This window comes from Musca autumnalis, unplaced genomic scaffold (assembly GCF_047663935.1).
Source record: "Musca autumnalis isolate F117 unplaced genomic scaffold, ASM4766393v1 scaffold_3, whole genome shotgun sequence".
In the NCBI taxonomy this organism is placed as follows: domain Eukaryota; kingdom Metazoa; phylum Arthropoda; class Insecta; order Diptera; family Muscidae; genus Musca; species Musca autumnalis.
The window spans coordinates 199,443,694-199,471,093 of NW_027411866.1; the positions used below are offsets into that span (position 1 = coordinate 199,443,694).

General features: G+C 37.8%; 2 protein-coding genes across 5 annotated transcripts in view; both read left to right on the top strand.

The window, feature by feature from the left end:
* LOC141398687 (uncharacterized) overlaps positions 1-14,144 on the top strand; it is a 155,347-nt gene extending 141,203 nt beyond the window's left edge. For 2 of the 4 annotated variants that reach the window (XM_073976241.1, XM_073976243.1), the window contains 5 exons: positions 3,195-3,330; positions 3,613-3,660; positions 4,131-4,395; positions 12,770-13,230; positions 13,290-14,144. In XM_073976241.1, the coding sequence (XP_073832342.1) occupies positions 3,195-3,330; positions 3,613-3,660; positions 4,131-4,395; positions 12,770-13,230; positions 13,290-13,408 (1,029 nt within the window). In that variant the 3' untranslated portion in view covers positions 13,409-14,144. The remainder of the gene's footprint in view (positions 1-3,194; positions 3,331-3,612; positions 3,661-4,130; positions 4,396-12,769; positions 13,231-13,289) is intronic. The other 2 variants (XM_073976242.1, XM_073976244.1) reach the window with 1 other exon arrangement.
* A 7,930-nt stretch (positions 14,145-22,074) lies between these two features.
* r (carbamoyl-phosphate synthetase 2, aspartate transcarbamylase, and dihydroorotase rudimentary) overlaps positions 22,075-27,400 on the top strand; it is a 64,218-nt gene continuing 58,892 nt past the window's right edge. The window contains exon 1 of the mRNA XM_073976248.1: positions 22,075-22,259. The gene's annotated coding sequence lies outside the window, so the exon portion shown is untranslated. The remainder of the gene's footprint in view (positions 22,260-27,400) is intronic.

Below are 27,400 nucleotides of genomic sequence, written 5' to 3' on the forward strand. Positions count from 1 at the left end.
TGCCATGTTAAAGCCGGTCAGGACCGTTCCTTGGTATCTTCCATCCCCTATGTCATCCAACACAATGACTACCCGCTATTAAAATCTCAACACGATTCGAGAATGGGCTTAAAATGGGTTAAAGCGCTGAAATATTGAACTTTTGCCGAGAATCAACCTGAAGGAATGGACCGACTGCACTTAAGCCAAAATTTTTAACTTTCGTAAGTAAGGTACCGAACGGAGTTGTTTCTTATAGTCCATCTTCGAACTTGATTTTGAGGGAAGTAATATAATGTGCAAAGTTCGGACCAATGTCAGTCACTCTTCTCGATAGCTATCGTACCCACCAGACATTTCACGTTTTAGTTGGTGCGTAGCCATTTTGGTGTTTTTGGTAAATTATCTCAGGAAGAATGGATTTGTCCACGAAAAACAATATACCTCTGTAAACAGGGCCACAAGGAGTTCCTTTGGTAAAAATTTCATTATGAAACTCGAACAGCCTTTAAACAGCACTCAAACGATAATATTGAACATGTGTTAGGGTGGTCCCTGGTACGACCATCGTAATAGGGGATGCGAAAAAAAACTTCTACAAAAAACTAGAAGTCAAACAGTATCAATGGGCTTTGCCGACAGAGACATACCCTCAGCCTATGTATATAGAAACTTTCATCTACTGAAGTAGTTTAGCACTTAAACAAAAATCTTGAACTTTTGTGAGGTAGGTGCTCTAAGGAAAATACCGATATGGACCATTTTAGAAGTTGAACTAAAGTTGTAGTTGTAGTAGATCTGAAGTTTGCCTTCAAGCGTTATCGTACGCACAAGTTTTACGAAAAATTTTTTAACTTGTGTGTTGGAGGTACCTGAATTATTTGTTGTTGTTGTAGTAGCATAAGACCTGAATTAGTGGATAAAATCTTGGATAAATCTTAGAATTTTAACTAAGACAAAATATTACTAAGGCCGAATTTTGAACCAATTGGTTGATTAGTTCGAGAGTTATCGTGTGTTCCAGTCACTGCAGATTGTGTCATAGGGGTTTTTACACTTTTCGGCTATTTTCTCAGGAAATAATGGTGGCAGCGAATACAAGTTGTTACAACAGAAATCAAAGCGATTCGAGAGGTGAACTTTTCCAAAATTTTGTGTGGGATGTGCCCGAAGGAGTGCACCGATAGAGTCCTTATTGGAACGTCAACTATGACTGGTAGAAATTTCACGATGCGCAAAGTATAAACCAAAGGTGTTACTCCCGTCTAGATTCCGAACATTTTTGAACTTTTATGGGGGAGGTACCCGAAGGAGTTGACCGATGTGTCTCATTTTCGAACTTAAACTAAGTTTGAATAAAATATTACGAAAGCCGAATTTTGGTCAAAATCGGTTAATCCGTTCGAGAGTTATCGTGCGCTCCAGCCAGACCGACAGACGGACGGACATTGCTAAATCGAGATGAGAGTAACCTATTTTTTAAAATTGTAAAATAAAGTTGAATGTGCGATCACCTTTTACATTTGTGTCACTGATTCCCCAACGAAAGTGCTGAACATTTGCTTCGTACCCAAAGATTACCTAGCCTATGCTCACTAGCTCGTCCAAAAGCCGCTGACCTTGCCTGGTGGTTCGGGGTCTTCGTACAGCATGTCGATCGAGGACAGTATCAAAGGCCTGCTACGTTATCCTTCCATCCGCACCGTTGGGAAATTAGACAAAAGAGTTAAATTAAGGTTCGTTTTTAGCAACTATACACCCTTGTCCCAATTCAAGCCTGGGGACAAACTATAGGGTTTTTCACTTAGTCTATTCACCTTATTTTTATACAAATAAGGTGCATGGATTAGGGCAATGTCGATGATTTAGGTTGAGAAAATTTTCATAAGTACAACAGGAGTAGCTTTTCAATGAGTTAGGTTTCCTTCCGTCCTACTAGTGCTTCGTAGGGATTGAGAAGAGTAATTTTCCTAATCCGATCGTTAGCATCCCTCTAGACTTTTTAGTCTTCTCCAGACGTCCTCTGACAAACTTAATAACAAACCCGACAATAGATACAGCCGCCAGGTAACTGCCTTCCCACTGTGAGCTAATGCCATAAAATGCGTGATTAAGAAAATCTATTAATTTCTTATTATCGCTGCTAATGAACTTGGCTCTCTTATAAAGGGCTGCCTGGCCGAGTCGAACGTTGCTCTGATCTAAAACGTCTGAGATGACCTTCAACCAGTAAACAATGGCAATCGCGGATGCACCCGTTAGCATCAGCTTTATCAATGGTCGCTGGATCATTTGGGACAATACGTCGCGGAGCATTGTCAACATTCTGCGGGTTAGACGAGCATGGTTTCTACGAAGAACTGGGGTTCGCTCTAGGCTTGCTCGCCTTCGCAGCCGTACAAGGTTTCCGCGAAGATACACTGACTGTAGAGTTTTTGGGCTCTCCAGTAGTGATCTTCTCTCTAACCTTCATCGTCACTGAAAAATAAGACGCTGGCGAATAGACCGACTGTAAGGGTGTCCACTTCTTCGAGGCAATATGCTGTTCCTCGGCCGACCAGATTGTCTTCACAACCACTGGTTGTGATTTGGGATTGGTCGACTGAGGTATGGCGATCTTCGAAGTAGTTGTCGCTGTTACATACCCACTACTGCTCCGCCTGCTCGTGTTTGCACCTAAGTCGAATGGCTTCACTCTGTTCATCAACGTGCTCACCTCCATTACACTTTTGTGGGTTTTTGGAGTTGAGGCAGATGATGAGTCACACGAAAACATCTCGATGGGTCTGTATACCTCCTTCTGGGGTTTTTTTTTGCTTATGGTTTCGTCGGCCTCTGTTGTGCCTCTCGAGGGTTTAACCTCTTCGCTGTTTTGATTGGCGTCTTCTCCGATTCTTGCCCTGCCAATTTTAATTTACGTGTAGTTGTTAGAGTAAGGTATTTTTTCAAGGATGGGTAAAAACCAGACAGTTCAACTCTCTACCATTAGTGGGCGTTAAAAGTAGCTCCCCAGGTTACAACACTTAAGGGTGCTTGTCTAGTCGAAAAGAGGGAGAAATAAAGGAAGATAAAATCTTAATTCGTCCTTTATACCAGGATTGTTACTATCACCCTGCAGGTGTCTTAGATTCGTATTCTTCAGAAATTTTCTAAGGTGTTACTTTGGCGCTCACAACTTTACAATTTTATTAATTACTGTTTATTTTTTATTTCAGGTTGTCAAACAAATGCCAACAATTGCATCCAATAAACAGCCCACCATTGCCATTATTACGGCTCAGTATTGTGAAAAATTGGCCGTGGATGCCATGTTGGAGAATAAGGAAACCTTTGTGCGTTATACAACTGTGGGTAAGTAACATATAAAATAAATAATATTTTAAAAATATATTAAAGGATGAGAACAAAAATTAATACAGACCCTACTGATTCTCGTCAGAATTCAGAAAAATAATTAAAAACTACATTAATTACCCTGCAGAAGTTTGACTTAACTAATTCATTTATTTTTCTTTTATTCTCTCTATATACATAAAAAACCCCTTGTCTGTACACCAATACTACCAACCAACTACAAACATTCCCCCCTTGGCCTTTCTAATCCATAATCAAACATAACCTCAAAATAAACAGATACTCTTACTAAAGATTCTTTAAAAAAGAAAAAGAGAAAACGTATTGGTAAGAAATGAAACAAGCCCACAGGAAGATGGGCTAGCCTAACTACTACAGCATAACATTATTGTCCTTGTAAAATATTCAAAAAATTACCGAAGCTTTTTGTGTTGTAGACGTACCTATTATGTTGTTATTGGTTATTATTTTTGGTATTGGGAATATATTTTTTTGTAAAAAGAAAACTTGTTGTGTCGTGTTGTCTACTCTTCTCCACATCTTAAGTTCATACATTTCGCCCCCTCAAAAAAAAACACCTTCACCAAATGTCCCGCCCCTGGTCAACAAACGAAAAACTACATTTGGCCCATATTTTGTTGTTTATTGCACCATTGAAAATATTGCCCATAACACCATCAACTCAAGTCACCCATACACCCCCTCACCCACCCTAGTGAAATTGTTTATGTTAAACTTAGTTTAGATTTTTTAAAATTTGTATTAATAACATTTTTGTTCTTTTTGTTGTAATATAGGTGAATCCAATGTCTATACTTTGGGCAATATTGGGGCTCATCGCATTGTCAGCACAAAATTACCATCGGTAGGTAGCACTCGTGAGGCCATGACTGCTACGGGCAATACCACCACCCGTCTATTGGGCACATTCCAAAAAGTTGATTACGTCTTTATTGTGGGCGTGGCTGGCGGTGTACCCCATTACACTGATTATAAGAAGCATGTTCGTCTCGGTGATGTTGTTATCTCATATGTGGACAAACAGAGAGCTTTGGCCAATGGGTAAGTTGTTTTATAAGTATGTATTCTATTTCTATTTCTATTCTATTTAAAATTCTTGAACTGGTGAATAGAAGCACCCTTTCTTTCAGAAAGGATCTATAGAAGCACCCTTTCTTTCAGAAAGGATCTATAGAAGCACCCTTTCTTTCAGAAAGGATCTATAGAAGGACCCTTTCTTTCAGAAAGGATCTATAGAAGCACACTTTCTTTCAGAAAGGATCTATAGAAGCACCCTTTCTTTCAGAAAGGATCTATAGAAGCACCCTTTCTTTTGGAAAGGGTCTATAGAAGCATCCTTTCTTTCAGAGGGGATCTATAGAAGCATCCTATCTTTAAGAAAAAGTTAATAGAAGCATCCTTTCTTTTGGAAAGGGCCTATAGAAGCACCCTTTCTTTTGGAAAGGGTCTATAGAAGCACCCTTTCTTTTGGAAAGGGTCTATAGAAGCACCCTTTCTTTTGGAAAGGGTCTATAGAAGCACCCTTTCTTTTGGAAAGGGTCTATAGAAGCACCCTTTCTTTTGGAAAGGGTCTATAGAAGCACCCTTTCTTTTGGAAAGGGTCTATAGAAGCACCCTTTCTTTTGGAAAGGGTCTATAGAAGCACCCTTTCTTTTGGAAAGGGTCTATAGAAGCACCCTTTCTTTTGGAAAGGGTCTATAGAAGCACCCTTTCTTTTGGAAAGGGTCTATAGAAGCACCCTTTCTTTTGGAAAGGGTCTATAGAAGCACCCTTTCTTTTGGAAAGGGTCTATAGAAGCACCCTTTCTTTTGGAAAGGGTCTATAGAAGCACCCTTTCTTTTGGAAAGGGTCTATAGAAGCACCCTTTCTTTTGGAAAGGGTCTATAGAAGCACCCTTTCTTTTGGAAAGGGTCTATAGAAGCACCCTTTCTTTTGGAAAGGGTCTATAGAAGCACCCTTTCTTTTGGAAAGGGTCTATAGAAGCACCCTTTCTTTTGGAAAGGGTCTATAGAAGCACCCTTTCTTTTGGAAAGGGTCTATAGAAGCACCCTTTCTTTTGGAAAGGGTCTATAGAAGCACCCTTTCTTTTGGAAAGGGTCTATAGAAGCACCCTTTCTTTTGGAAAGGGTCTATAGAAGCACCCTTTCTTTTGGAAAGGGTCTATAGAAGCACCCTTTCTTTTGGAAAGGGTCTATAGAAGCACCCTTTCTTTTGGAAAGGGTCTATAGAAGCAACCTTTCTTTTGGAAAGGGTCTATAGAAGCACCCTTTCTTTTGGAAAGGGTCTATAGAAGCACCCTTTCTTTTGGAAAGGGTCTATAGAAGCACCCTTTCTTTTGGAAAGGGTCTATAGAAGCACCCTTTCTTTTGGAAAGGGTCTATAGAAGCACCCTTTCTTTTGGAAAGGGTCTATAGAAGCACCCTTTCTTTTGGAAAGGGTCTATAGAAGCACCCTTTCTTTTGGAAAGGGTCTATAGAAGCACCCTTTCTTTTGGAAAGGGTCTATAGAAGCACCCTTTCTTTTGGAAAGGGTCTATAGAAGCACCCTTTCTTTTGGAAAGGGTCTATAGAAGCACCCTTTCTTTTGGAAAGGGTCTATAGAAGCACCCTTTCTTTTGGAAAGGGTCTATAGAAGCACCCTTTCTTTTGGAAAGGGTCTATAGAAGCACCCTTTCTTTTGGAAAGGGTCTATAGAAGCACCCTTTCTTTTGGAAAGGGTCTATAGAAGCACCCTTTCTTTTGGAAAGGGTCTATAGAAGCACCCTTTCTTTTGGAAAGGGTCTATAGAAGCACCCTTTCTTTTGGAAAGGGTCTATAGAAGCACCCTTTCTTTTGGAAAGGGTCTATAGAAGCACCCTTTCTTTTGGAAAGGGTCTATAGAAGCACCCTTTCTTTTGGAAAGGGTCTATAGAAGCACCCTTTCTTTTGGAAAGGGTCTATAGAAGCACCCTTTCTTTTGGAAAGGGTCTATAGAAGCACCCTTTCTTTTGGAAAGGGTCTATAGAAGCACCCTTTCTTTTGGAAAGGGTCTATAGAAGCACCCTTTCTTTTGGAAAGGGTCTATAGAAGCACCCTTTCTTTTGGAAAGGGTCTATAGAAGCACCCTTTCTTTTGGAAAGGGTCTATAGAAGCACCCTTTCTTTTGGAAAGGGTCTATAGAAGCACCCTTTCTTTTGGAAAGGGTCTATAGAAGCACCCTTTCTTTTGGAAAGGGTCTATAGAAGCACCCTTTCTTTTGGAAAGGGTCTATAGAAGCACCCTTTCTTTTGGAAAGGGTCTATAGAAGCACCCTTTCTTTTGGAAAGGGTCTATAGAAGCACCCTTTCTTTTGGAAAGGGTCTATAGAAGCACCCTTTCTTTTGGAAAGGGTCTATAGAAGCACCCTTTCTTTTGGAAAGGGACTATAGAAGCACCCTTTCTTTTGGAAAGGGTCTATAGAAGCACCCTTTCTTTTGGAAAGGGTCTATAGAAGCACCCTTTCTTTTGGAAAGGGTCTATAGAAGCACCCTTTCTTTTGGAAAGGGTCTATAGAAGCACCCTTTCTTTTGGAAAGGGTCTATAGAAGCACCCTTTCTTTTGGAAAGGGTCTATAGAAGTACCCTTTCTTTTGGAAAGGGTCTGTAGAAGCACCCTTTCTTTTGGAAAGGGTCTATAGAAGCACCCTTTCTTTTGGAAAGGGTCTATAGAAGCACCCTTTCTTTTGGAAAGGGTTTATAGAAACACCCTTTCTTTCAGAACGGGTCTATAGAAGCACCCTTTCTTTTGGAAAGGGTCTATAGAAGCACCCTTTCTTTCAGAACGGGTCTATAGAAGCACCCTTTCTTTGAGAAAGGGTCTATAGAAGCACCCTTTCTTTGAGAAAGGGTCTATAGAAGCACCCTTTCTTTGAGAAAGGGTCTATAGAAGCACCCTTTCTTTCAGAACGGGTCTATAGAAGCACCCTTTCTTTCAGAACGGGTCTATAGAAGCACCCTTTCTTTCAGAACGGGTATATAGAAGCACCCTTTCTTTCAGAACGGGTCTATAGAAGCACCCATTCTTTGAGAAAGGGTCAATAGAAGCACCCTTTCCTTCAGAAGGGTCTATAGAAGCACCCTTTCCTTCAGAAAGGGTCTATAGAAGCACCCTTTCTTTCAGAACGGGTCTATAGAAGCACCCTTTCTTTGAGAAAGGGTCTATAGAAGCACCCTTTCTTTCAGAAAGGGTCTATAGAAGCACCCTTTCTTTTGGAAAGGGTCTATAGAAGCACCCTCTCTTTTGGAAAGGGTCTATAGAAGCACCCTTTCTTTCAGAAAGGGTCTATAGAAGCACCCTTTCTTTCAGAAAGGGTCTATAGAAGCACCCTTTCTTTTGGAAAGGGTCTATAGAAGCACCCTCTCTTTTGGAAAGGGTCTATAGAAGCACCCTTTCTTTCAGAAAGGGTCTATAGAAGCACCCTTTCTTTCAGAAAGGGTCTATAGAAGCACCCTTTCTTTCAGAAAGGGTCTAAAGAAGCACCCTTTCTTTCAGAAAGGGTCTATAGAAGCACCCTTTCTTTCAGAACAGGTCTATAGAAGCAGTCTTTCTTTCAGAAAGGGTCTATAGAAGCACCCTTTATTTCAGAAAGGGTCTACAGAAGCACTCTTTCATATAGAAATCGTCTTTAGAAGCACCCTTTCTTTTAGAAAGGGTCTTTAGAAGCACCCTTTCTTTTAGGAAGGGTCTTTAGAAGCACCCTTTCTTTTAGAAAGGGTCTTTAGAAGCACCCTTTCTTTTAGAAAGGGTCTTTAGAAGCACCCTTCCGTTTTGAAAGGGTCTATAGAAGCACCCTTTTGTTTTGAAAGGGTCTATAGAAGCACCCTTTCTTTCAGAGAGGGTCTTTAGAAGCACCCTTTCTTTTAGAAAGGGTCTTTAGAAGCACCCTTTCTTTTAGAAAGGGTCTTTAGAAGCACCCTTTCTTTTAGAAATGGTCTTTAGAAGCACCCTTTCTTTTAGAAAGGGTCTTTAGAAGCACCCTTTTTTTAGAAAGGGTCTTTAGAAGCACCCTTTCTTTTAGAAAGGGTCTTTAGAAGCACCCTTTCTTTTAGAAAGGTTCTTTAGAAGCACCCTTTCTTTTAGAAAGGGTCTTTAGAAGCACCCTTCCGTTTTGAAAGGGTCTGTAGAAGCACCCTTTCGTTTTGAAAGGGTCTATAGAAGCACCCTTTCTTTCAGAGAGGGTCTTTAGAAGCACCCTTTCTTTTAGAAAGGGTCTTTAGAAGCACCCTTTCTTTTAGAAAGGGTATTTAGAAGCACCCTTTCTTTTAGAAATGGTCTTTAGAAGCACCCTTTCTTTTAGAAAGGGTCTTTAGAAGCACCCTTTTTTTAGAAAGGGTCTTTAGAAGCACCCTTTCTTTTAGAAAGGGTCTTTAGAAGTACCCTTTCTTTTAGAAAGGTTCTTTAGAAGCACCCTTTCTTTTAGAAAGGGTCTTTAGAAGCACCCTTCCGTTTTGAAAGGGTCTATAGAAGCACCCTTTCGTTTTGAAAGGGTCTATAGAAGCACCCTTTCGTTTTGAAAGGGTCTATAGAAGCACCCTTTCGTTTTGAAAGGGTCTATAGAAGCACCCTTTCTTTCAGAGAGGGTCTATAGGAGCACCTTTCTTTCAGAGAGGGTCTATAGAAGCACCCTTTCTTTCAGAGAGGGTCTATAGAAGCACCCTTTCTTTCAGAGAGGGTCTATAGAAGCACCCTTTCTTTCAGAGAGGGTCTTTAGAAGCACCCTTTCTTTTAGAAATGGTCTTTAGAAGCACCCTTTCTTTTAGAAAGGGTCTTTAGAAGCACCCTTTCTTTTAGAAAGGGTCTTTAGAAGCACCCTTCCGTTTTGAAAGGGTCTATAGAAGCACCCTTTCGTTTTGAAAGGGTCTATAGAAGCACCCTTTCTTTCAGAGAGGGTCTTTAGAAGCACCCTTTCTTTTGGAAAGGGTCTTTAGAAGCACCCTTTCTTTTAGAAAGGGTCTTTAGAAGCACCCTTTCTTTTAGAAAGGGTCTTTAGAAGCACCCTTTCTTTTAGAAAGGGTTTTAGAAGCACCCTTTCTTTTAGAAAGGGTCTTTAGAAGCACCCTTTCTTTTAGAAAGGGTCTTTAGAAGCACCCTTTCTTTTAGAAAGGTTCTTTAGAAGCACCCTTTCTTTTAGAAAGGGTCTTTAGAAGCACCCTTTCTTTTTTTTTTTTTTTTTTTTTGGTCGGGGAAAAAATCATCGAAAGACTCTGGCTACCTGGTTTATGATTTCGCCAGTTGTGCGAGACTTTAACACGCTAAAATAACCCCTTTACTCTGATCCACCATCCCTGCGGTACCGCCGTACAGGCATTTCGTCGCAGGGGGGAATGTTCTATAGAACACTTCTATTTGTTATTCTTCTTCGAATATCGTCTTGCCTCCGTAATTCCAATATTATTGTCTTTACGTACTCACATACATACTCCCAATTGCTTAGAGACGTCATCATAATTTCGATTATGTTTTCTACACATATCTCACTACCAACTTGCCGCTCTAAATTTGTCCTCTCTTCACTGAATCGCGGGGACAGAAAGAAAACGTGGTATGGGTCTTCTACATGTTCCACGCAGCAGGGACAATCAGGGGAGCAGTCAAGTCCAAAACGGTATAAATAGGACCTGAAACAGCCATGTCCGGAGAGAAATTGGGTGAGATAGAAGTTTAGATCTCCATGTCGCCTATTTGACCATGTGTCCACATTTCTTATCAGAGAATACGTCCATCTGCCTTTTGTAGATGCTGACCACCTACTTTGCCATTCGGTAATGCTACGTCTTCTTGCGACGTCGGATTCATTATCTATTTCCTGTGAGCTTCTTGAGTTGTATACGTATTCTGATTCTCTTGCAAGAATATCTATGGGAATCATAGCTGCGATAACATAGGCTGCATCGTCAGAAACAGTCCTATATGCACAGCATACACGTAGTGCTGCCAGTCTGTATACTGTACCAATCTTTTCGTAATAAGTGGCATACCTCAAGGATTTCGCCCATATTGGTGCTGCATAAAGAATAATATTTTTGGTAACTCCTGCCAGAATTTTTCTCTTTAAGTATCTCGGACCTCTTGTGTTTGGCATTATACGGCACAGCGCTTTACAAGTGTTCCCGGCTTTCGCCTTTACGTAATTCAAATGCTCCTTGAAAGATAAACGATTGTCTATAATAACGCCTAGGTATTTCAGGCTTTCCGCTGTTGTGATTGTACATTCTCCGATTTGAATATTTATCCTTTCTACAGTTCTGCGGCTTGTAATTAATACAGCTTCCGTTTTTTGATCGGCTAATGCTAGGCCTTGTGAACACAGCCACGATTTAACCAACTGTATGCTGACTTCTGAGACATTTTTTGCTTCTTCGGTTGTTTTTGCAACTATAACTAGCGCAATATCATCTGCAAATCCAATAATATTTGCTCTCTCTGGGAGTTTTAGCTTTAAGACACCATCATACATTACGTTCCACAGAAGAGGTCCAAGAACAGATCCTTGTGGTACTCCTCCTGATATTCGGTATTCTTTTAAACCCTCCTCAGTTTGGTATATTAGTATTCTGTTGCGGAAGTAGTCCTTGAGTATAGCCACAAGATATGCCGGGACGTTTAACCGTCTCAGAGCGTTTATAATATTCTCCCAGTTAGCTGTGTTAAAGGCATTTTTAACATCTAGTGTTATGACAACACAATACTCTTTTTTCCAGCTTTGGCCATTTGTTGCTTCCCTTGCGATATCTGTTACCATTTTTATTGCATCGATCGTAGATCTTTTTTTTCTGAAGCCAAATTGGCTTTCAGATAAGCCCTTTGCACGTTCTATGTACTCTTCAAGTCTGTCGCGGATAATGCTCTCAAGGAGTTTTCCGCATGTATCTATCATACATAGCGGGCGGTATGATGAAGGATTTTCCAAGGGCTTGCCGTTTTTGGGCAATAGGACTAGTCTTTGCCTTTTCCATAACGATGGAAAGGATCCATATTCTAAGCAGGAGTTCAGTAATTTAAGCATTTGTTCTCCACAGCAACTTATAATCTCTTTTAGAACGTAGTTGGGAATTCCATCGAGACCAGGCGCTTTAGAGTCATCGAATTTAGAGACGGCAATATTTATCTCCGCTGGTGTAACCGGGGGGTGGGCAAAATGTCCCCCAGGGTCAAAAGTTGCCCATGATGTTACAGCTTGGTGAGGAAAAAGGTGATTCACAATGTTATCTAATGTTTTAGCATCTGTAGGTGTACTTGAGCCGAAGCATTTCAGTTTCTTAGTCACAATCTTGTACGCGAGTCCAAACGGCTGGGATTCTACATCATCGCAAATAGCGAGAAAACACGATCTTTTGCTTGCACCCTTTCTTTTAGAAAGGGTCTTTAGAAGCACCCTTTCTTTTAGAAAGGGTCTTTAGAAGCACCCTTTCTTTTAGAAAGGGTCTTTAGAAGCACCCTTTCTTTTAGAAAGGGTCTTTAGAAGCACCCTTTCTTTTAGAAAGGGTCTTTAGAAGCACCCTTCCGTTTTGAAAGGGTCTATAGAAGCACCCTTTCATTTTGAAAGGGTCTATAGAAGCACCCTTTCGTTTTGAAAGGGTCTATAGAAGCACCCTTTCGTTTTGAAAGGGTCTATAGAAGCACCCTTTCTTTCAGAGAGGGTCTATAGGAGCACCCTTTCTTTCAGAGAGGGTCTATAGAAGCACCCTTTCTTTCAGAGAGGGTCTGTAGAAGCACCCTTTCTTTCAGAGAGGGTCTATAGAAGCACCCTTTCTTTCAGAGAGGGTCTGTAGAAGCACCCTTTCTTTCAGAGAGGGTCTATAGAAGCACCCTTTCTTTCAGAGAGGGTCTACAGAAGCACTCTTTCTTATAGAAATCGTCTTTAGAAGCACCCTTTCTTTTAGAAAGGGTCTTAAGAAGCACCCTTTCTTTTAGAAAGGGTCTTTATTAGCACCTTTTCTTTTAGAAAGGGTCTTTAGAAGCACCCTTTCTTTTAGAAAGGGTCATTAGAAGCACCTTTTCTTATAGAAAGGGTCATTAGAAGCACCCTTTCTTTTAGAAAGGGTCTTTAGAAGCACCTTTTCTTTTAGAAAGGGTCTTTAGAAGCACCCTTTCTTTTAGAAAGCGTCTTTAGAAGCACCCTTTCCTTCAGAAAGGGTCTATAGAAGCACCCTTTCCTTCAGAAAGGGTCTATAGAAGCACCCTTTCTTTCAGAAAGGGTCTATAGAAGCACCCTTTCTTTCAGAAAGGATCTATAGAAGCATCCTTTCTTTCAGAAAGACTCTTTCAGAAAGGGTCTATAGAAGCACCCTTTCTTTCAGAAATTGTCTATAGAAGCACTTCTTTTTTTTCAAAAACAAAAATTTTTACTACGTCTCCAGAAAAAGTTATCTAATACTGAATACGTTCTCTCCTTTCAGCTCCGAAAAGCCCTACGTTTATGTCTATAACAGTGGTGAAGATGTTAAAACCTATTTCCCTAAAAACGATTGCCTACAACAAATCGCCGAAAGTCTACAAGCTAATATGGAAGTAAAACGTCCATGGGAGACTTATATGACTGAGGCTTTTGACTTTCTACAACAAAAAACTGAAAGTGATTTTAATCGTCCTGCCGCCACTTCAGATAAACTGTTTATGAGTATTGGTAACAATGAAGTGATTGAGGTATCACATCCCATCGGAGCAGATAATGTAGATGGTATACCAAAGTCGCGCCTGCATTTGGGACCCATTGGTTCCGGACGTGATTTGGTGCGTAACGATGATCTGCGTATAAAATTCGCCAAGAAATATGGCCTATTGGCAACAGATTTGGAAATGAGTTCCGTGCTGGATAGTATTATTGGCAATTGCCGGGAGAGTTTCATTTTGGTGAAGGGTAAGCATGAAAAAATGACAATATTTTTAAACAGGTAATTTAATACTATTTCTTTTTAGGTATTTCCGATTATAAGGATGGCACCACCACCCGCAAATGGCAAAATTATGCCTCACTGGCTGCTGCATCTGTTGTGAAATCCATAATTTGTGGCATGGATGCCCCAACCAATGTTTAAGAATTTCTTTTCCAATTAGCTGTTTTTCTCTAAGCATTTTTATCATTACTATAAATAAGTTTCCGAACTCTATAAAAATTAAAAATTTTACTAAAAATTAAATTTAAAATTATGTATGAAAATGTTACACCTCAATATTTTTGTATTTCAAAGTTCTCTGAACGAACATAACCTAAGATTTTCATTTGTGCTATTAACAGCACCACAATTTTATTATTTGGGGCAGGATTCGGAGATGTCTTTATAATAGTCCTGCATCATTTTGAAATACTACTACTTTTTAATACTTTTGTGTTGTTAAGTTTTATTATAATTTTGTTATTTTCTTTAGTTTTGTTTTATATCCTTTAACAAAGTATACAATAGGGTGTCCCAAAAACAAAAACATTTATTGAAAGGCAAAACATAAAATTTTCTTATTTCATCCAGAAACATTTAAGAAAACATTTTAGGTGTGGACATTTCAACAAAAAATGTGTGTTTTGGTACACCCTAGTATACATATGTATATGTATGTGTTGTTATACATGCACCAATCAATGAATCAATCAAATTTTATATAATAGCTACAAGAAACAATCAAATATTTATGTAAATAGTTTAATAGTTTTTATACTATATATGCTTACAATATACAGATATCATTATAAATACATAAAATATAAATTAAATTATTTTATATCGATTACTCTTGGAAATATGAAATAAAATTTATATCATTTAGTAACGAACGAAATCTATATTTGTTTTATCTGTCTGGGACATGTCGCTCAATTACTCAGAGAGTGTCACATTTCAAAACAAGTGAGCCAAGGCTATATTCGGGTCGGGGCCGACTATGTGATACCCTACACCACTACCCCTGTTCATAAGCTTTTGACTAATAAAATTCAAAATATTAAAATTGGGATAGCTTAGCGCCTTTGCTCTGTATGTCTATATTAACACAGGTCAATTTTTATACCCTCAGCCTTTACACTTTGATACGACCAAAAATGTGCCTCATCGAAATAATGGTTTTAGACCCCAAGTATGTTTGTACGATATCCGTTTCAGACAATTTTGAGTAGATCTAGCAATGTCCGTCCGTCTGTCTGTCCGTCTGTCTGGCTGGTGCGCACGATAACTCTCAAACGGATCAATCGATTCGGTTCAAATTTTGGGTATCGAAATATTTTGTCCAGATTCGATTTAAGTTCGAAGATGGGCCATATAGGTCCACTCCTTCAGGTACCTCCCCACAAAAGTTCAAAAATATTCGGAAAAATTGTGCGCACGATAACTCTTGTAGGGAGTGACCGATTTGGTCCACATTCTCATAATATCTACCAGATATAGATCAGGTTCGAATATGGACTATATTTGTCCACTCCATCCCGTACCTCCCACACAAAATTTTGGATAAGTTCACTTTAAAACCTGCTATTGTATCACTTTAATTTTTGTAGAAGCAACTTACATTCGCTGCCTCAATTACGATGGTAAAAGTTGTTTCAGGGGCAAGTCCATACTTCTTGAGAAAACAGCCCGAAGGGTGTAAAAACCCCCTATGGCACCCCCATGGTCTATGTCGGTCCATTCCTTTAAGTACCTCTTGTAGAGATTAACCGATTTGGTCCATACTTTGCACATCGTGTAATTTCTACCAAACTTAGATGAGGTTCCAATATGGACTCAATCGGTCCACTCCTTCCGGTACCTCCCCCACAAAAGTTCGAAAATGTTCGGAAAATTTTTGCGTGCGATAACTCTTGAAGGAAGTAACCGATTTGGTCCATACATTGCACATTATGAAATTTCTACCAGACTTAGATGAGGTTCCAATATGGACTCAATCGTTAAACTCCTTCGAGTACCTCCCACACAAAATTTCGGAAAAGTTCAGTGTATGACCTGCTCTCCAATCGCCTTGGTTTTTGTTGTAACATCTTGTATTCACTGTCCCCTATACGAAGGTACAAGTTTCCTCAGGGGCAAGTCCATACTTCCTGATAAAATAGCCTGAAAGTTGAAAAACAAACCCTATGATACCATGTTTATGGGAAGCGCAAGATAATTCTCGAACGGATATGCCGATTCCGGCCAAAAGTTGGCCTTTGTAATATTGTTTCCAAACTTAGTTTAAGTTCGTAGATAAGCCATATCGGTCCACTCCTTCAGGTACCTACCCCACAAAAGTTCAAAAATATTCGGAAAAATTGTGCGATAACTCTTGTAGGGAGTGACCGATTTGGTCCACATTCTCATAATATCTACCAGATATAGATCAGGTTCGAATATGGCCTATATTTGTCCACTCCATCCCGTACCTCCCACATAATATTTTGGATAAGTTCACTTTAAAACCTGCTATTGTATCATTTTGATTTTTGTAGAAGCAACTTACATTCGCTGCCTCAATTACGATGGTAAAAGTTGTTTCAGGGGCAAGTCCATACTTCTTGAGAAAACAGCCCGAAGGGTGTAAAAACCCCCTATGGCACCCCCATGGTCTATGTCGGTCCATTCCTTTAAGTACCTTTTCCGCAAAATTTTTGAACTTTATTCCTAATCAACATTTTTGTCGGTTCATACGACCAAAATTTTGAAACCCCCTAAATACATAAGTTTTTTGTGAAAAAAGTGTTTCAATTTGCACAGGCTGAGGGTATATCTCTGTCGGCAAAGCCGACTGATACTTTTTTACTTGTTTTGAAACGCATTTATGTGCATCGACAGTACAACCCAAATAAAAATGGAAAAGTGGGATGTATGCCAACCATCAATAGGCTTCTTTCTGTGTTAGACCCCCAACAACCCCCAAAATTTCGTGAGGATCCGATCAAAATTTCGTAGTGTGATTGCACAAAAATGGAAAAAGGGATGCATTACCGACTATTGCATCGTTGCAAAGGTGATATTTTCTACTAGAAGCAGAGATATTCGCTTTGGAAAAAAACGTTGTCTTTTTCTCCAAATAAGTTTTTTGCCCATTCCGACCTCTGAATATTATCCGACCATCACCAAAATCAATAGGCTTCTTTCTCTGTAGGATCCCCATTAGCAACCAATTTCATGACGATCCGATTAAAATTACGACCTGTAGCGTGATTACAAAAAAATTAAAAAATGGGATGTATTGCCTGTTGTGATATCTCCGTTATGTGGCCACCTACGCCAACCTACTTTGCATCACTGTAAAGATGGGATTTTCTACTTTCATAGTCGGACTTTGTTATTGGAAGATCCCCAACCGAAGCTGTGATATTCGTCATTATTATTAAAATCGCAAAAATAAAAAGTTGGGTTCTATTAGCGGCTATTGTGATATATTCGTTGTTTGATCACCTACGAGAACCTACTTTACATCATTAGAAAGGCGATATTCTTTACTTTCATGGCCAGGATCTGCTTTTGGTATACCCCATATTGAAGCTGAGATATTCGCTTTGGAAAAAAAACGTTGTCTTTTTCTCCAAATAAGTTTTTTGCCCATTACGACCCCTAAATATTATCCGACCATCACCAAAATAGGGCTTCTTCATCTGTGTGACCCAAATTAACCCTCAAAATTTCGTGACGATCCGATCTAAATTGAGACCTGTAGCGTGATTTCCAAAAAAGTGGAAAAATGGGATGTATTACCTACTATTGCGATATCTCCGTTATTTGGTCACCTACGCCGACCTAGTTTACATCATTGTAAAGATGGGATCTTCTACTTTCACAGCCAGGCTTTGCTTTTGGAAAGTACCCAACCAAAGCTGTGATATTCGTCATTATAATTAAAATTGCAAAAATGAAAATTTGGGTTTTATTTGCGACTATTGTAATATCTTCGTTGTTTGATCACCTGCGAGAACCTACTTTACATCATTAGAAAGGCGATATTTTCTACTTTTATTGTCAGGTTTTGCTTTTGGTATACCCCGTATAGAAGCTGAGATATTCGCTTTGGAAAAAACGTTGTCTTTTTATCCACATAAATTTTTTGCCAATTCCGACTCCTAAATATTATCCGACCATCACCAAAATCAATAGGCTTCTTCCCCTCCGGGACCCCCATCAACATCCAAAATTTCGTGACGATCCGATCAAAATTGCGTGATTACAAGGTTTAGTTGGACTGACGGACGGACTGACGGACGGACACATTTAGCCAGATCGACTCAGCTCGTCGATACATTCATTTTGGTATATATAAGTATGGGTCTACGACCATTATTTCTATGCGTTACAAACTTTTTGGCCAAAACCAACTTATAATACCCTCCCCACATAGTGGTGTAGGGTAGAAAAAAAAATTTTGAGAAAAACGGGTTTAAAGATGCCTATTGAAAAAGATTATTACATGTTAACTATGAAAAGAGTGGCTCTCAAACTTAGTTTAAGTGCCAAGCTGGACTATTTCGACCCAATTCTTCAGGTCCGGCTCCACAACACTCAAACACTTTTGCTCTGAAATCCAGGTCAAGGCCACTTTTCGGATCGTGTTGACATGTTTATACCACTTAGTCCTTGTGATCATGACTACCACAGAATATTTTTCTTAGTCGAAGCCTGATACTTTAAGTCCAGTTCCAAAAGCCCCTCCTAAGTGGAGTTTTTTTAATGGCTTTATTCACGTCACACACACGCTGTCATTAATAACCCAGCAAAATGTTCGATGCCTAAGATGCTATTCAATCATGGGTAAAAGTGATCTGGACTCCAAATGATGTTATTCATTTTTGGATCCAAACCATGTCATTTACACCAATGCTTTGGCATGTCATTTTCACCAACCCTTTGCAATAACATTATCATTACGACGAGAGTTTTAACAACGTTATTGCGTTTTCGAGTCTTCGACAAAATCAAGCCTATTGTAAATAATTAATCTTATATATTTAAAAAAATGTGTATAAATAAAAACACAAAATTCGTTTCTATTGGATCGATGGGTTCAAATGCTGATGAAAAGAACGGATCTTTCACGACTTCCTTTGCATTGGTTCAAATGGTAATAAAAAGATCGGATCTTTCACGACTTCGTTTGAACCAATGCAAAAGATGCCATGAAATCACGTCATCGCATGGAACCGCTTCCTTCAAATTTTGGTGGGACTACATATGGTGCCATAGGGTGTTTTACACCCTTTGGGCTATTTTTTCAAGAAGTATGGGCTTGCCCCTGAAGAATGTTTTATCATCATAAGAGAGGCAGCAAATGCAAGTTGCTTCAACGGAAATCAATGTGATTTGAGCGCAGGTCTTAAAGTGAAGTTATCCGAAATTTTTGGAGGAGTGGACAAATAAAGTCCATATTCAAATAGACCAAATCGGTTACTCCCTTCAAGAGTTATCGTGCGCACAATTTTTCCGAACATTTTTGAAATTTTGTGGGGGAGGTACCGGAAGTAATGGACCGATAAAACCCATCTTCGAACTTAAACTAAGTTTGGACAAAATATTACGATAGCCAAATTTTGGACCGAATCGGTTACTTCCTTCAAAAGTTATCCTGCGCACAATTTTTTCTGGACTTATAATTTTGCCACAATTTTAATGATTTTGCTGGATAGATAGTGTTATTATTATTGTTACTGTTATACTATTCTACTAAGGCAAATTCAATCCACGAACCCCGCTTTTTATTTTTATTCAATACGCCGGACGAATTTTATTCCAACTGTAAAGTTTCAAACCGAATATAGCACGGTGTTATCGACAAGAATTTCTATAAACAATAATAGAAGAAAGAGGTACAAACATTTTGTAGCATACTTTTAGGCATTTCATTCATAGACATGTAAGCATCGACACGCACTAATGTAAGATTGCACAAAATTATGTATTCATGTTTTTTTACAAGAAATATTGTTGATAATACCGTGCTATATTCGGTTGGCTAAATAGTACGAACGAATTGGAGCAAAAATATATAGCATCTAAAATACTCGTTTGTCAAATAAAATTTCATGTGACTACTAAAATTCCAAAATTTAAATTACTCTATGTGGAAACTATACTAAAATGTTTACATACATACGTACCTGTTAAAACGTGAATTTGGGATGAGCTAGGTATTGGACTATAGTTAACTAAAAAAAACGTAAACTGAAAAAATTGTAAGCACGTCCGCCCGCTTTCGACTCCCATACCGGGCAAAAACATCACACTTTCCAAAGGTCGCAAAATACCCATCAGCGCAATGTAGGCTGTAAAACTTCTTTATAAGTGGTGTCATAAGACACGCTGTTCAATCTCGGTAATAAAAAGTATATCCCATATCATTGAGGTAATCTGAATAGGCGTGCATGCATTAATATGAAAGAAGTCTCCCATGTCCCTTCTGGGATGTGTATGGGAACATAAGTATGTATGGAGAATAAAATTATAGTCTTGTAGCAAAGACTAACAATTTTATAAAAAGCGTTAACGCGAGAGATTTATAATAGAGTTGCCAAGAACACAACGACTAACTGATATTGAAATTTTAACACGATCCTAGAAGTGGCCTTTAACTGGATTAAAGTCAAAAGTGTTAACTTTTTAGGAGGCGATACTTGAGAAATAAACCTACAGTGTCGTTTTGGACGTGGATTTAATTTTAGTAGACTTTCCCTTCGATAGTTATCGTGGCCATCCAGACCAGCGTTTAATATGCTAACGACATATTAGCAAAAGCTCCGAATATTTGCAGCTTTGCCTGCTAAAATTTCTTCGAAATATGTTTAGCAACAATTAACAACGGGAACATGTAGCAAAAAATTTCACAAAAATATTGCTATCGATGCTGATGCCATTTGATATTGTTGCTATAATAAAAAAGCATCGGACACGCATACTCATATTTTGTAGCCATAAGAAACAAAGTTTCAACGGCTTAGCCATGTTTTCAGAAAACAATTTTTTGAGATCAGGGTTACCAGTGTAATGCATTAAAAATCACGATATAATTAATTCCACTTTTTCGTTCAAAGGACATGTGAGTTTTTGGTGAAGCCGTTCAAAATATATTTTTAAAATAATAATTATTTTTTTAAAATAATAATTAGTATTTTTTAGGTTCTACCATATGATGGGGGCATTTTGACATTAAATGACACCTTTTTTATTACTGCGTTGGCAACTCTAATCATAAAAACACCCTCTGTTGCATTTTCCCTGCGACGAATGGTCAGCCGACTGCTAAATATGTAGCGTGGTTGTCGATTATGCCTAACGAAAAAAAAGATTAGGCGTAAAAACGAAATAAGCAAAAATGTACAAAAATAAATATGCGTTCGGTTGCTTATTTAACCGTGTGTGTGAATATTGTGTAGCAGTTGACGTGTACAGCTACTGCTAATGGCTTTAGATGCTGACTTTTAAACCCTGATCCAGACACTTCAGTTGGTCACCGCAGGACTTTTTGGTAGAGTTGTTGGGTCATTATGACAGAAAGCATGGACTTAAGAAAAGATCAACGTCGGGCGGAGTCGACGCTATGATACCCTACACCACAGTGAATATGTATACAATATGAAATAATTACATAGTTTCCCTTCAATAATGAAAGTACTTAGCTCCACCGTCATGTCATGGTTTATTCTTCGGACGAGTAAAACAGTAGATTTGTTGACCGCCTTTCATGTACCTTATGCTGTTCGTTGTAGTCCTGTTTACAGCGATATTATGTTTCTGTGGACGAGTCCAGTCTTCCTGGCGTACTGGTCCAAAAGTTATACGATGGCCCATTGAAATGACTATTTGGCGCGATATCTATCGAAAAGATGACTCCAAAAATAAGATCCGCTTCCATAATGGACTATATCGGTCCATTCCTTTATGTACTTCTTCCGCAACACTTTTGAACTTTAATCCTAATCCACATTTTTGTCGGCAAGTTCAAATGTCCACATGGGGCTACAAAATTCTGAAAAGATTCTAAATACGATCTGTCCGTAGATGAAAGTTTCAATTCACATAGGCTGAGCGTACACATATCTCTGTCGGCAAAGCCGACTGATACTTTTTTACTTGTTAATATACTTAATTAAATTTAGTTCTAAATAATATAAATAATTGTTGATATAACAATTATTACTATAAATAATTATTTTTTTCTCTGGGTGTATTGGTATTTTACAAGAGGAACAATCTCTTTTAAGAGAAATATTAACGAAAATTGGAAAAAAAAGTTGGAAAAAAAAGAGACCGGCACTTTAATTTGCATATGCTATACAAATACAAAATGTATACAAAAATTCCGAAAAGACGCTACCATTGAATTGATTAAAATTATTACTCAAAATTGTATTCAAAAATGCTGGAAATGAAAACCTATGTATTTGGGTGGTTACTTTACAAAACATCTCAGATTCAAAATTCGATAAAAGATGAAACAAATTTTAATTAAAAACCGAAACAAGTCTCATTTCTTGTTATTCTCCTTGGTGGGGATTTTCTGGTGCTCTTTTTCGCTCTTTCCTCACCAATCAGTACCAATCAGTTCTCAAACAACAAAACACAAAAACCCCACACAGAATGCCGGCTGGTAAAAGAAACCGAAACCCCTTTGATTGCTGAGTAAATGTAATATTCACAGACACTATTGACAAGGACGGACGCTGGTTGGGATGAAGAGCAACAGGCAGACAGTCAGGCGCAGTGTGTGTGTGCGTGAGATGTGGAGCCAATAAAAGATGACAATTTCCAAGAGTGAATTAGTCGTTTAGCAGCGGCCAATTCAGAAGGTTGTTCTGTTTCGTTCACGGTTTAACCAAGGAATATTTCTAAAGCCACGTGGGTTTTACACAAACTAGAAAAAGACTGGCAGTTTAGAGTGTTTTAAATTCAATATTTAATTTGTTTTTAATAACAAACGTTTGTAAAACGCAAAAGAAATGTGAGTTCTAAGATAAGTTGAAAATATTTAAGTGAATATTTGGAGAAAAAAGTTTATATTTTTATAAGGATATCTAATTACACAAGTGTTTTACAAAACACACAAACCCATGTGTTTGGAAATCTCGTCGTTTCGTTTATTTTTTAGAATATGTTTGTCGTCGTGTCGTTGTGTATGCAATTAAATGTCACTGAATGGTGGTGTTGTAAATGCATTATTTTTTGAAAAATTAGGTGTTGCAAAATTTATCTGATTTTATGGATTAATTTATTCGAGTGCTTCTTTCGGATCACTTTCTTCGTAAATGTCGTCGTAGTCGTAAATCCAGAATATTGTAAGAACGATTTATTTTCATTGTTGTCTGTTATGTTAATTGAACGCCTCCAGGCAATGATGTCTGGTTAGGCCTTATTTTGTTATTTTTCTTATGAACCGGTTCTCCTACGGGTATCCCGCCAACAACAGTACAGTTCATGAAGACTTACAGCTGCGATCAAATCAATCTTACTAAAGTGTACAGTGGATGAATAAAGTAATGGGACAAGTGTTAATGGGTCATTATTATATGTTTTCTTTTACTATTGGATGGATTTGAAATCGCAAAATAAACCAATTTAGAAGACTTTAAGATATGATTAAAAGTTAATGCTAAGAAGGTTCTGCTTGAATTTATTGATCACTTTTAACTTGTAAGGTAACAGTTAGACTCAACGAAGACTAAATACCAAATTTCCGATATTTCGGTAAGACAATGTAGCTAAACCTTTAAAATACCGAAAATCAAGAGGTACGCCCTTATGGGGGATATAAGAATACGTGGACCTAGACTGATAATTCCCTTCTGGAATATTTTTAAAACCCCTTGGAAGATTAAATAACAAATTTCATTCTTTCGGTGGGATATTGACGTCGCAACCTTAAGAACTACGAAAATCGGGAGGTACCGTTCAATGGTATGGTCGACCTACACCGACGAATTTCAGTCGGAAAGGTTTTTACCTCCAACGTAGATTAAATACCAAATTTCCTCCATTTCGGTGGGTTGTGTTGGCCACAACCTTCATAATACCGAAAATCGGGAGGTACCATTCTATGGAAGCTATATGAAGGCGTGGACATGTACCAACAAATTTGTGGGGAAAAGTTTTATACCACCAACGAAGACTAAATAACAAATTTCAGTCATTTCGGTATAATATTGAGGTCACTACCTTCAAAATACCGAACATTAGGAGGTACCGTTCTATGGGGCTATATTAAGGCGTGGACTTATGCCGACAAATTTCATATGGAAAGTTTTATACCACAAATGAAGACTAAATACGAAATTTCAGCCATTTCTGAGGAATATTGAGGCCACAACCTTCATAACACCGAAAATCGGGAGATACCGTTCTATGGGTGGGGACAAATTTCAGGGGGAAAGTTATATGCCCCCAATGAAGACTAAATACCAAATTTCCTCCATTTCGGTGGGTGGTTTTGGCCACAACCTTCAAAATACCGAAAATCGGGAGGTACTATTCTATGGGAGCTATATGAAGGCGTGGACATGTACCAACAAATTTCTGGGGAAAAGTTTTATACCACCAACGAAGACTAAATACATAATTTCAGTCATTTCGGTTAAATATTAAGGTCACTACCTTCAAAATACCGAACATTGGGAGGTACCGTTCTATGGGGTTATATTAAGGCGTGGACCTATACAGACAGATTTAAGGGGGAATGAATACCCCCAACGGGTTATTGTGGCAACAACCTTTAATAGAAGACAACGTGTATATCTTTTGGTAGTCACGGAACCCGGTGCGCTTCGCTACCCCGGAGCACATTTACTTGTAGCCAAATTCCGTCACACATTCCAAATTTCATATACTCGAATTCGGACGAAAATATATATGGGAGCTACATCCAAATCTGAACCGATTTCGATATATTTTGGCACGTTTATTTGTAGACCAAATTCCGTGACACATTCCAAATTTGGAGACTGTATTTGAAACCGTTCTATAGATATTTGGATACAAAGTTTAAATTTTTTGGAGGTTTGTTACTTTAAGGCGATGTAGTAATACACCCTGAACATTTCAGCAATATCGGTTCAGCGGGGTTTGAGTCCATAAATTTAAAAAAAAAACAAACATTTTTCTACTTTATGTATATAGACAGATGTTATATTTAAAATTTTATATTTTATATCTTATACACCCGAGACCGCTCTTGTAGTTATAAGTCTCTATGTAAACAAAACCGCATGTATTGAAACCTAATGAATTCGCTAATAACAACCGGTAAAATTATTCTTATCAGTCTGTCACTCAATGAATTCGATTTACACCTTCAATTTGATTGCCAATTACATGTCTTCTCTCTCGGCGTTTGTAGTAAAATCATCCCAACAACTTGAAAAATAATACATATTAATATTAATAATATACTCGTACGTTCGTTAGCCCTATGTATGTACATATATACTTAATTTTTTAATCGTAATAATGATATTTATGTGTGTATATATAAATATCGGCCAAAAACGTGATTAGATTTATTTTTGACAGACACTTCTAATAAAAAACTCATTTAAATAAGTGGCTCTTGTCCGAACAGCAATATATTCATACATACATACATATGTATCGATAAACATACAAACAAATTAATGATAAATGTACGTTTGTGTAATGAGGTTATTTTGTTAACGTAGATTTTTTTTTAAAGATTTTTGAATTGGATTTTTTTTCATAATTTGTATTAGGGACTTCAATACAGGACAAAAGGTATGCATTTTTGTAAGATTTTTTCGTGGATTTTTTAAATATTTTTGGGAGGCCAATAGACATGGTTTTTTAATCTTTTTAGGAGGGTGATTGACTTGGATTTTTTTAAGATTTTCGGAGGCCATTTGGCTTGGACGTGGAGTATTTAAAGATTTGTAGAAGGCCAATAGACGTGGATTAAACAAAATGTAAAGGACATTTGACGTGGATTTAAAAAAATTAAAAGGACACTTGGCGTGGTTAAAAAAAAATTAAAAGGACACTTGGTGTGGATTTTTTAAAAAAGGAAAATTTATTTGAATATTGAAGTGGAATTAAAAAATATTATAAAGAAAACTGAAGAGGATTTTTCAAAAAAAATTAGAAATACAATTGACGGGGATTTTTCAGAAACAAAATTGAAAGACAAATGAAGAGGATTTTCAAACAAAAAAAAAAAACATAAATAGAAAGACAACTGACGATGATTGTTAAAAAATGAAAAGAATAGACAAGGATTAAAAAAAATTAAAAGGGCAACGGGTTTGGATTGTTTTAAAATTAATGGAAATGATTTTAAAAGGACAATTGACGTAGATTTGTTAAACATAATTTTAAAACAACAATTACGTGGAGACAATATTAAAGGACGATTGTCGTGATTTTACAAATATCCTTAAAGGACAATTATAGTGGATTTTTAGAAAAACAAAAACAAATATTTTTATGGGAAAATGTATAAGGTGTCTTTTAATATTTTAAAAGGGCAAAAGACGTATTTTTTAATTGCTTTAAAAGGACAAGGACGCGTTTTTTTTAAATATTTTTAAGGACAATGACGCGTTTTTTTTAAATATTTTTAAGGACAATGGAAATAAATCTTTATATATAAAACTCAATTGTCGTTTGTTGGTAATTGAATCAGTTGAAAACGGCTGGAGCGATTTGGATAATTTTTTGTGGAAATGTTAGTCATAGTCCAGTTTAGGTTTTTATGCAAAGAAAAATTGGCCACGCCCACTTTTATAAATATGTTATATCTACGAAACTACTCAACAGATTTTTCGGATTTTTGTTAATTTTCTCGTTTAGAGTTAAGCTTGATGATCTGAAATTATTTGCAAGTGAAAAAGGAAAGCCAAGGACTCGAACCCACATAGTCACCAAATTACGTTACCTGGTTTCATTGGTGGTAAAGCAAATCTTCGGACGTATCGACTATGTAATGGCTTCTCTGTCCTAGAACTTATCGTTTTTCAAATGCAAATGTGTTTTTGTAGATTAACGCGGATACTTGGCCACAGAAATGCATTTTCTTCATGACAAACGCTTTTTTCGGAAATTTTCAGGGAACGTAGAGCGATGGCCCCCTGTTGGAATAGGCTACACATTTGGTTGAATTTCGGATCGGGCGGGGTACCTCCCCTATGACCTATTTTTGTAAAAATGCAATATTTGCAACAATTACAAATGTATCGCTTTGAACATTAATTTCCGAGTCAATGGCGATTGTGTCTCCGACCTTACGTGCTTATTTGGGGCATTAAGACTGGACAACGCCCACTTTTTTAAATATGTTATATCTACGAAACTACTGAATCGATTTTCCTGAAACTTTCAGCGAATGTACAGGGTTGGTCCCCGATAAAAAAGGCTACATATTTTTTGACTTTCGGATCGGGCGGGTACTTCCCCTACGCCCTATTTTTGTAAAATTCAATATTTGCAACAAATACGAATGTATGGGTTTCGGAATTTATTTGCGAGTCAATGGCGATTGTGTCTCCAACCTTACGTAATTATTTTTGGACTTAAGATCCGACCACGCTCACTTTCTAATTAGGTTACATCTACAAAACTACTGAAAGGATTTTCAAGGAAATCGCGATTTGTCTAAACTTTAAACTGTTTAAAAATAAAAATCAAATGTCGTTCGTTGGTCATGGCATCAGCTGAGAACGGCTGCACCGATTTCGATATTTTTTATGGAAAGAAAATGTACGCCCACTTTTTTCAATTTATAATTTGCATCATTTCTACAAAAACTACTGAACCTATTTTCCTGTAATTGTCAGGGCTACAAATTCAGTTGAATTTCGGAAGGGGCGGGATATTTCCCCTATACCCTACTTTTTTTAAAAATGTTATATTTACAATAACTACGAATGTATCTATTTCGGAAGACCTTACCCACTTTTTTAGGATCCAATGACTTGACCACACCCACTTTTTAAAATATGTTACATCTACAAAACTACTGAACCGATTTTCCTGAAAATGTCAGGGAATGTACGGGCATATTTTCTTGAATTTTGAAGGGGACATATTTGAAAAAAACGCCTTACCTTTATGAATAAAAATCAAATGCTGTCATAATCCAAC